Source organism: Nansenia antarctica, assembly GCF_963989245.1.
Source record: "Nansenia antarctica genome assembly, chromosome: 11".
Taxonomy (NCBI): Eukaryota; Metazoa; Chordata; class Actinopteri; order Argentiniformes; family Microstomatidae; genus Nansenia; species Nansenia antarctica.
This window is the reverse complement of record NC_137681.1, coordinates 22,295,198-22,305,743: the sequence shown is the minus strand read 5'-3', so window position 1 is coordinate 22,305,743 and position 10,546 is coordinate 22,295,198. Positions and strand designations below refer to the sequence as shown.

At 47.4% G+C, this 10,546-nt stretch overlaps 1 protein-coding gene across 1 annotated transcript in view; it reads left to right on the top strand.

The window, feature by feature from the left end:
* exoc7 (exocyst complex component 7) overlaps nucleotides 1-7,146 on the top strand; it is a 13,435-nt gene extending 6,289 nt beyond the window's left edge. Inside the window, exons 8-18 of the mRNA XM_080542486.1 lie at nucleotides 2-98; nucleotides 517-615; nucleotides 932-994; nucleotides 1,241-1,307; nucleotides 3,124-3,189; nucleotides 3,775-3,895; nucleotides 4,595-4,690; nucleotides 5,090-5,153; nucleotides 5,728-5,769; nucleotides 6,381-6,514; nucleotides 6,823-7,146. Coding sequence (XP_080398612.1) covers nucleotides 2-98; nucleotides 517-615; nucleotides 932-994; nucleotides 1,241-1,307; nucleotides 3,124-3,189; nucleotides 3,775-3,895; nucleotides 4,595-4,690; nucleotides 5,090-5,153; nucleotides 5,728-5,769; nucleotides 6,381-6,514; nucleotides 6,823-6,925 — 952 coding nt within the window. The 3' untranslated portion in view covers nucleotides 6,926-7,146. The remainder of the gene's footprint in view (nucleotide 1; nucleotides 99-516; nucleotides 616-931; nucleotides 995-1,240; nucleotides 1,308-3,123; nucleotides 3,190-3,774; nucleotides 3,896-4,594; nucleotides 4,691-5,089; nucleotides 5,154-5,727; nucleotides 5,770-6,380; nucleotides 6,515-6,822) is intronic.
* Nucleotides 7,147-10,546: the final 3,400 nt, after the last annotated feature.

The following is a 10,546-nucleotide window of genomic DNA, read 5'->3' as shown; positions in this document are numbered from 1 at the left end:
GGGCCATCATGCGTCACGACTACTCAGCGGTGCTCACCATCTTCCCCATCCTCCGGCACCTGAAGCAGACCAAGCCAGAGTTTGACACCACCCTGCAGGTACCAGACCAAGACTCTGACACCACCCTGCCGGTAGAGAACAGACCAAGCCAGACATTGATACCCCTCCCCCCAGGTACAGAACCAGAACATGCCAGACTTTGACACCACGCTCCAGGGGGTATTCCATCAACGTCTCTAAAGGAAAATCCAGGCTTATTTTGATGAGTTTCGGGAGATTTATAAAAAGGTAAGCCTGGATTTTCCTTTAGCGACATTGATGGAATACCCGCCAGGTAACAGAACCAGACCAAGCCAGACTTTGACACCACCCTGCCCACCACCACCACCACCCCAGGTGCAGAAGATAAGATGAACGAGGCGTTACTGAAACACGACGATGTCATGATGTCAGATGGAGATGCCGAGTGCTTTGTTTAGATTGTGTGGAGTGATTATTATGGTCTGCCTCCCACAGGGCACAGCTGCCAGCACAAAGAACAAGCTTCCCACTCTGATCACCTCCATGGAAACCATCGGAGCCAAGGCGTTGGAGGAGTTTGCTGACAGCATCAAGGTAAGAAAACAGTCGCGTGTCTTAACTCGGCTCTGGTGGCGTTGCCTGGCACTCTTTCTAAGAGTGGGTTGGAAGAGAACACATATTAAAGTGTATTACAGTTAGTAATGGTTGTGTTTCACTGTAAGTTCATCTCTGTCTGTCTGTCTGTCTGTCTGTCTGTCTCTCCCTCTCTCTCTCCCTTTCCCTTCCCCCTCCCTCTCCCTTTGTTTTTCCTTCTTTCTTTCTCTCTCTCCCCCCTCCCCCCCTCCCTCTCCCTCCCCCCTCTGCCTCCCCCTCTGCCTCTCTCTCTCTCTCACCCTCTCCTATATCATAGAATGATCCAGATAAGGAGTACAACATGCCTAAGGATGGAACAGTCCATGAGCTGACCAGCAACGTAAGCAGCATCCTCCCTCTCCCTTCACATCCAACCTGGTTTCACCCTGTCTGTTTTTGACTGTTCACTAAATCACCCTCCCCTGTGGCTGTGAGGACCTGTCTGATCCTGTCCTCCCCTCCCCTCCCCTCTCCTATTCCCTTCTCCTCCTCTTTCCTCTTCCCTCCTCTCTCCTCTCCTCTCCCCTTCCCGCTCTCCTCCTTTCCTCCCCCCCCCTCCCCTCTCCTCCTCCATCCTTTCCTCCAGGCGATCTTGTTCCTGCAGCAGCTGTTGGACTTCCAGGAGACAGCAGGGGCCATGCTGGCCTCTCAAGGTAGTGTGTGTGGGGGGGGGGAGGGGGGGGTCTGTGGACCGCAGACCTCATAGACACAGCGCACAAGGCTGCTATAGCAGGGTGGGACCCATCCTCCTCTCTCTCTCTCTCTGTCTGGAACCTAGTCTTGATTTGACCGGTGGGAGCACCACTGGAATTGTCGCACAAATCTCTTTATTTGTTGACATCAACGCCTCATGGCGGTGTGTTGGTTTGAGTTCTGCGTGTGTCCAGGCAGAGAGAGACGGAAGCATCCCGGGAGTAGTGATGCGTAGCAGAAGGTCATCCTTGGTGTGTGTGGTGTTGGAAGGATGGACGGTCTGTGTTCATTGTTTGTCTGTGAAACGGTCGACCATTCCATCTCTGTCATCCGGGGGGGTGGGGGGGGGTGGGGGCTGGGAGGGGACCGTGCCCACCCCCCCCCCCACCAACCTATGTTTGTACTAGAAGCCCTCCGTTCAACCCGGCATTTTTCCAACCAGAGTTGTTCTCTGGCTCCTACTTCCTACTTCCTCCACACTGTTCCTGCTTCACTTCCTGAGTCTGGACGACTGTCCTCCTCCTTCACCTCTTACCTTTCCTCCTCCTCGCCATCGCTGCCTTTCCTTTCTCGGCCACTAGAGGGAGCCCCGGAACACTGCGTAGGGAGGCTGATGTGTGTGGGACCCAAGTAGTAACCCCAAGCCTTGTTTATCTATGGTTTATATACGGTATATGAGCCAGAAGAGTGATACTAGTGATTTAAGATTTGAAATGAGATTTGATCAGGTCCGTCTTGAAAAAATAGACTTTATCTCAATGAGACTAACCTGGATAAATGAACATAAAATGAAAAAAGAATTGTGAAATATATACTTAGGAAAGTACTCTATGTATTTAGAAGTACACAACAACAACAACCACAACAACAACAACAACAACAACAAACATTCCAAGCCTAGCTAATAAGGGGCTCCCCCTGGCTCAACACGACTGCTGCATATCGCCAAAGTGCTCGGCCTAGTCCCCCCCCCATGCCTCTACACATACACCTCATACCACCTCCCACATAAGCCCTCTCACCCCCTCCTTCCCTCCCCTCCCGTCCCCCTCCCCCTTCGCCTCTCTGTCTGGCTGTGAACAGGTTGCTTAGTCTGCACTAACAAAATCTTTTCTAACCTTGTTGCACTTTGCCTTACTCTTCTTTCTCTCTCTCTCTCTTTCTCTTCTCTCTCTCTTTTGCCTTGCCTCTGCCTTATAGTACTGGGGGACACTTACAATATACCTTTAGACCCCCGAGGTAAGCAAAGGACATGGAGGGGTTATGAGCTGCTGAACCACCAAAGCGGGGGAGGGGGGGGGGGCGCGCTTTTTAATCAGGTGGCTTCTGAATGTATTATGGTCTTGAATCTCGATTGGTTATGTAAATTAACTTGATGATGATGGCTTCACGGATGCATAATGATACAGAAAAGTATTACGTTCACTCTGGTGTGTATGTGTGATGTGTGTGATTATGTACGGCCGACATATGTAGGCCACTGAAGTGCATGTTATGGAAATTAGCTTCTCACGTTACCATGGAAACGCACCCAGAGCCTATGTTTTGACTGTATTAAACTCTGTCTCAGTCTTGATGAGTCCAGGGAGATCATTTAATTGGAGTGAAACTGTGTATTTATTTCCCCAAAAGAGATCAGGGGGATATGACATTAAATAATGACACAGTTGAGGATTAATCAGGCATGATGTCATCAGAGGTTGTAGAGCTCATGTTAACACTCTTGGTTTATTTCCTTTAGTTAACGTTTTTTCTTTCTTCCCGTTTTTTCTCCAGAGAACAGTTCTTCTGCGAGTAGCTACAGCTCTGAGTTCAGCAGGAGACTCCTCAGCACATACATATGTGAGTCTGACGTGGACGGGGAGGGCTTCTGGGATCAGTTTCACTTTATAATATAATAATATACGCCATTTAGCTGACGGTTTTATCCAAACATTGCAGTGAATGCAGACATGTTTCAGTATGATCCCAGTAGGAATGGAACCCTGCTCTCTTCATTACTTGAAAGATAAAATGTGCATCTCTATAATAATATTAATAATAATAATAATAATAATAATAATAATAATAATAATAATAAGAATGATAATAATAATTATAATTTATGAATGGTTTTCCCAATACTCAAATACACTGCATTTCATGGAGAGACCAAGAATAGACAGATATATATATATATATTTTAAGTTAAAACGAAAACAACAATACAAATAGTTAATTTAGATTAAAAGCAGAACTGATCTTGGGACGGTTTCACGGACAAGGCTTAAGCCTAGTCCAGGATGAAATCACACTTGCAATGGAAAGTCTCCATTGAGGAAGCTCTTTAATCTAGGACTAGACCTAAGCCTTGTCTGTGAAACCGGCCTCTTGTGTGCTAAAATCTTTGTTCTAAGTTTACATTCTGGTTCCTGTTTTTCTTTTCAGGCAAAGTTTTGGGCAACCTGCAGCTCAACCTCCTCAGTAAATCCAAAGTGTACGAGGACTCTGCGCTCAGTGCCATCTTCCTCCACAACAACTACAACTATATCCTCAAGTCTCTGGAGAAGTAGGCTCCTCTCTTATCACTTAAGGGCTCTGCACACAGCGTGCGATTTCTGTTGCGCGTCAACGTTCCATTTTGAAGTTTGAATGGAAGTCTATGAGAACATCGCATTTACCCGCACACGGCCCCGATTTTAATCGCACGGCGAACATTCGATTCCATTCATTTTGACAGTGCGACAAAACTCGCACGCCGTGTGCTTTGTCCCATTCAAAATGAATGGAATCGAATGTTCGCCGTGCGATTAAAATCGGGGCCGTGTGCGGGTAAATGCGATGTTCTCATAGACTTCCATTCAAACTTCAAAATGGAACGTTGACGCGCAACAGAAATCGCACGCTGTGTGCAGAGCCCTTTACTCTCAAACAGATATTAGAGAAAACCTGCACAGGTGCTAAACTGCCACGCATAGTTTCCCAACTGCCACTGACTAGAACGCTGGCTTCTTGGACAAGCCTACGCCTCTGAGTCAAAATGTGATGCTTCATCATAGACATGCCTACGCCTCTGAGTCAAAATGTGATGCTTCATCATAGACATGCTTTCTTATTGTGTCTGTGTGTGTCTGACTGTGCGCCCTTGTGTGCCTGTGTGCGTGCGTGCCTGCCTGCACGTGTGTGTGTGCGTGTGCCTCTGTCTGCCCACGTGTGCGTGCGTGTGTGTGTTTATGTGTGTTTTTGTGTGTGCCTGTGTGTTCCTCAGGTCTGAGCTGATCCAGCTGGTGACGGTGACACAGAAGAAGGCAGAGAGTGCCTACAGGGAGCTGATCCAACAGCAGATCCAGATGTACCAGCGCAGGTGAAGACAGATTAATGTACTCTGGTTACAGTATAGCATCACTCCTGAGGTGTCTCCAGTGGTAGCTCAGTGTTACCTAGGACACCATGCTGAGGTGCTGATCACAGGTTCATGTCAACAGCATATTTATAGCAACTTCCAACTATCTAGATAAATAAATCTAAATCTAGCTTAAAAAGAAACCAACTGTATTTCACCGTCATTCACCGTCATTCCATAGAAACTTGTCTCAGTTTCTATGGAAACGGCCTGATTCTGTTCTTCTGATTCTGTGGATTATTACAGTCCTGCGTCTGTACCTGTGTCCAGATGTCTGTGGCCTCACCACCTCTCCTGTGTTTGTGTTGTGTGTGATGTGGTGCGTTGGCTCACGATCTTCTCTGTGGTTTCTCCTTGTAGCTGGCTGAGGGTCACAGAACACCTGACTGACCGCAACATGCCTGCCTTTCAACCTGGCACCAAGGTAGGATGGACGGACGGATGGATGGATACTTTATTTATTGAAATGCAGGCGTTACAGCAGCTCACACCACAAAACAACAACAACAACAACAAAATAAAGTGACAACTGAATAATAGGCTAAAATACAAAATAACAGACAGACCAATAGACATTTGGGACCGGAAAGAAGACAGTCTTTATGGAGGACCACTTCTCGACGCTACGCTTGACACGTGCAGCGTTCTCTCCAGGATGTTTGAACAGCGTGGCTCTGGATGGCAGTTATGTTTGAAATGTTGAAATTGTTCACAGCGTGGCACAGCGCCACTCTGACATTCTATGAGGAGAACCCTGACCGGGCATAGAGTGGTCTAACCTGGCACAGTCAGTATTCTGACATATCCAGCTGTGCACATGTCTGTGTTGTTTGTACGTGAAGAGAAGGGTTCTTGTTCCAACTGTTTGTGTTTTCTCTGTCTCTGTCTCTCCGTCTCCATCTCTCTCTCTCTCTCTCTCTCTCTCTCTCTCTCTCTCTCTCTCTCTCTCTCTCTCTCTCTCTCTCTCTCTCTCTCTCTCTCTCCTTGCCTCTCCCCAGCTGAAAGACAAAGAACGCCAGGTGATCAAGGATAAGTTTAAGGTAAGCCCCCTACAACACCACCACACAAATCCACAAAGGGACTCTTGCCTTACCACGTAAGAGTTGTTGCCTTTGGACAGTTAGTTTTAGACTCCCTGAAATGTCACAAAGATTACGTAATAGCAAACCCATGATGCCCTTCACAAAATGGCTGTCAATACCTGTGGAGGCATTTAGGAAATGGTGGAAGTTGGCATCACCTTTGAACTGTTTAAACTGTGTTGGCTGGAGATGTACTGTTATTTATTGATTTACTGTTATTTATTGCCAGAGAGAGAGAGAGAGAGAGGGAGACAATTGGGACAAGTCAAGTGAACACTGGCAAATAGTATATGTAACAGCAGCTGGTGAAAGGGGGAACAAGTCGGCAACCAATCAAAATGTTCAGACTTTTATTTCGAAAATTTAAAATTAATGTCAATGTTGTTGAAAATCAATGACACACTCTGTACATATTATGAATGAATGACTGAATGAACGAATGAATGAATGAATGAACGAACGAACGAATGAACGAATGAACGAATGAATGAACGAACGAATGAATGAATGAATGAATGAATGTACAGACGAACGCTGTGGGGCTGACATGTATGTCTCCTCCCTGCCAGGGCTTCAACGACGGCCTGGATGAGCTGTGTAAGATCCAGAAGGTCTGGGCCATCCCTGACAAGGAGCAGCGCGACGCCATCCGCCATGCCCAGAGGAGGGTGGTGTCTGAGGCCTACAGGACCTTCCTACAGCGGTGGGTCACCATCCTCATGGGATATATATACACACACACACACACACATATACAGACAGAGAGAGAGGGAGACACACACTCACTCACTCACACACACACACACACACACACACACACACACACACACACACACACACACACACACACATAGACACACAGAGAGAGAAGGAGACACACACTCACTCACTCACTCACTCACACACACACACACACACACACACACACACACTCCCTTTCTCCTCTTAGGAAATACAAATGCCTACTAAAGTTGTGTTGACACGTCTGTGTTCGTCCTCCTCCCCTCACAGGTGTGCCAACATCTCCTTCACTAAGAACCCTGAGAAGTACCACAAGTACCGACCCGAACAGGTGGAGGAGATGATCGAGAGGCTGTTTGACACCTCAGCCTGAGCCACACCCCCCCCCAGGACTCCATAACCAATCCGCAATCAACACTCAGCTCAGCTTCCTGGATCGCCCACAGTGAAGCTCCCCCCCCCCCCCCCCCCCCCCAAACACTCCCATTGCCGACAGGGTGTCTAATTATGAAATATGATCTTTTTTGTTGTATAAAGATAATGTATTTATATGTAATTGATCTCCTCTCCTCCCCTGAGCATCATGATCTAATAAAGTACAATCTGTGATTTGCTTAAATTGTGATTTGTTATGTTGCTGGTCGCCAATAGGATTATGGAGCAGTCCAGTACTGATAATTAGCCTGAGCAATTATTCACGGACAACCGCTAATCTAATATTTAAGAAGCCATTAGATGCAGAGGACTGAATTACCGGTGTTCCTCTTGTCGTTTACTCTGGTTGGAGATGCAAGGACAACAGGGGCCGGTTTCACAGACGAGGTTTAAACCTAATCTAGCCTAGATTAAAAAGCATCTTCAATGGAGATTTTACATTAAAAAGTGTGATTTAGTCCCAGGACTAGGCTCAAGCCTTGTCTGTGAAACTGGTCCTAGGAGTTTGAATAAGGTGAAACAATTTGTTCGAGATATTGTGGAGAATGATGGACCAAGCCTACTCTGAATACTTTTGTGAAACTAGTTCCCACTACCACCGTGTCCTTAAAAGACTAGGACCCTTACGGACAGACGAACAGTACTTCGCGAAATAATCCAAATGAAAATTGGGAGTGTACATTACATTTAGTCTTTTGGGAGATTGAGCTTGACACTGTCATTACGGAGGGTGAAGAGGCCTGAGGTCATTCGTGGGGTGCTGATGAGCTCTCTGAATAGGAGGAATAGTTGGGACAAATGAGGACTCTTAGATGAGGTCACAGCCAAATTTGATTTTTTTTCTAGAGAGAGAGAGAGAAGGCCGATTTTTTGCTATGAGGGGTTGAGAATCATTGAATATGCTACATCATTTTCCACGCTTTTTATTCTATTTCATCTATTTCTTCTTCTTTGTTTGAGAGGACGAATACAGCACATTGTTGATTCAGGCCTTGATTATGCAATGAGTGTTCCAGCATTGTCCCCCCCCCCTCCCCAGCCTGTCTCAAGAGTTCTATTTACCCACGCAATATGTTGGTATAGTAGGAAGGAAGGGTCCGGAGTCTAACATTAGTTTCAAGTTGCCTTGGAAACTGTCAAAACTGGAAGTGGAGCGGAGATCTTGGTGTTCTCTCTCTGTCTCTCTCTCTCTCTGAATCACCATTAAAAGATGGTTTAGCAGCATCCATGTGTATCTACAGGTCCTGCTGAGTTGTAATAATAATGAGTTCAATTAGATACAATTATTTGGCCATTTCATCCTAATCTCCCCTAGTCGTCATAAAGACATAGCTAGCTGGAGTCGTGGTGTTTTTCTTCTCGTTGCTTTTGTTCAGCAAGTAATTGCTTCATCATCTGACTGACCCATTTCGCAGAGGACACAAGCCACTCTGCGGAACCCCACCTGCGCGTCTCTCCATAAACACCCCCAGGTGATGATTTCTCCATCAAACCCCATTAGAGCGAGCTGGCCAAGAGGTACCTGACCTGCCTCAGATGGGGGGCGAACCACTCACCTTGTCTCCCCCCTCTGGGATGCAGAATGGAGAGAGCTGAGAGGGCTGTGTCGGCTCAGTGTGACGTCTCTATGATGTAACGTCTCTATGATGTAACAAGGCTTGACACACGGCCAACCCAGCAGCCTCCATGACCTCAGATGACCTCAGATGACCCAGCAGCCTCCATGACCTCTGATGACCTCTCCCTGTCCCAGCAGCCTCCATGACCTCAGATGACCTCTCCCTGTCCCAGCAGCCTCCATGACCTCTGATGACCTCTCCATGTCCCAGCAGCCTCCATGACCTCTGATGACCTCTCCCTGTCCCAGCAGCCTCCATGACCTCAGATGACCTCTCCCTGTCCCAGCAGCCTCCATGACCTCAGATGACCTCTCTATGACCCAGCAGCCTCCATGACCTCAGATGACCTCTCTATGACCCAGCAGCTCCCTGACCTCAGATGACCTCTCCATGTCCCAGCAGCCTCCAAGGCCTCAGATGACCTCTCTATGACCCAGCAGCTCCCTGACCTCAGATGACCTCTCCATGTCCCAGCAGCCTCCAAGGCCTCAGATGACCTCTCTATGTCCCAGCAGCCTTCATGACCTCAGATGACCTCTCCATGACCCAGCAGCCTCCATGACCTCAGATGACATCTCCATGACCCAGCAGCCTCCATGACCTCAGATGACATCTCCATGTCCCAGCAGCCTCCATGGCCTCAGATGACCTCTCCATGACCCAGCAGCCTCCATGGCCTCAGATGACCTCTCCATGACCCAGCAGCCTCCATGGCCTCAGATGACCTCTCCATGTCCCAGCAGCCTCCATGACCTCAGATGACCTCTCCATGTCCCAGCAGCCTCCATGACCTCTGACCCTCTGGCACGGTCATTCTAAACAGTGTTGCTTCATTGAGTAGCAGTACCACCAATTGGGCCCAAGTTTACTTTATCTCCTTGTCATGTGTAGCATGTTATTCTGAACTATGATCTGAGCATATTTATTGTCTTTATTTTTTGCTATTCTCTTTTAAATTATTTCCCCTTATTTATTGTTATTTTTTATGTCCTATGCACCAACCTCACCAAGTCAATTTCCTGTATATGCAAATATACTGCAAATATGAATGAATGAATGAATGAATGAATGGTCTTTATTGTCATTGCTATAGTACAGGTACCAAACAACGAAATTTAGGAGAAGTGGCTCCCCTGGTGCTAGGAAAGAAAAAAACACACAAAAAAAAACACAAGAAGGGAAGGAGCTGGTTTACATAAATACAGGCTATGTACACTATCCACTATACTATACTGTACAGATAGATGACTAGGGTTGTCATATTGCACATAGTGTTATTGCACATTCATTTAAAGTGTCGCAGTTTGCAGGCTTGAAATGTTCATATTTGTGCCTCAGCACTACACCGGATTTTTTCAGTCCAGCAGCTGCCATCAATCCGTCCAGACTGTCCAGGGCCCAGAACCTAGGTCTTTGCTGTGTTCAGGGCCTGGATGGCCCTGGGGTAGAAGCTGAGCTTCAGTCTGTTTGTCCTTGCGGCCATGGTCCTGTACCGCCTTTTCGAGGGCAGCCGGGCAAAGTGTTCGTACCCAGGGTGGGTTGGGTCTCTGGAGATCTTGGAGGCCTTCCTGAGACAGCGTGTGTTGTACAGCTCTTCCAGAGAGGGGAGGGGGGCGCCGGTGATCTTCTGGGCTGTTCTCACGACTCTCTGTAGCGCATTTCTCTCCGCGGTTGTGCAGCTGGAGAACCAGTTGCAGATGCCGTAGGTGAGGATGCTCTCCACTGCGCCGCGGTAGTAGGCCACCATTATCTCCTGCTTGTTGTGTTCCTTCCTGAGGACTCTCAGGAAGTAGAGCCGCTGTTGTGCCTTCTTGATGGTGGCTGCTGTGTTGTTCTTCCAGGACAGGTCATCCTGTATGTGCACCCCCAGGAATCGGAGGGCTGAGACTATGGTAAATATATACCAAATATAATAATTCTGATTCTGATATCCACACTTC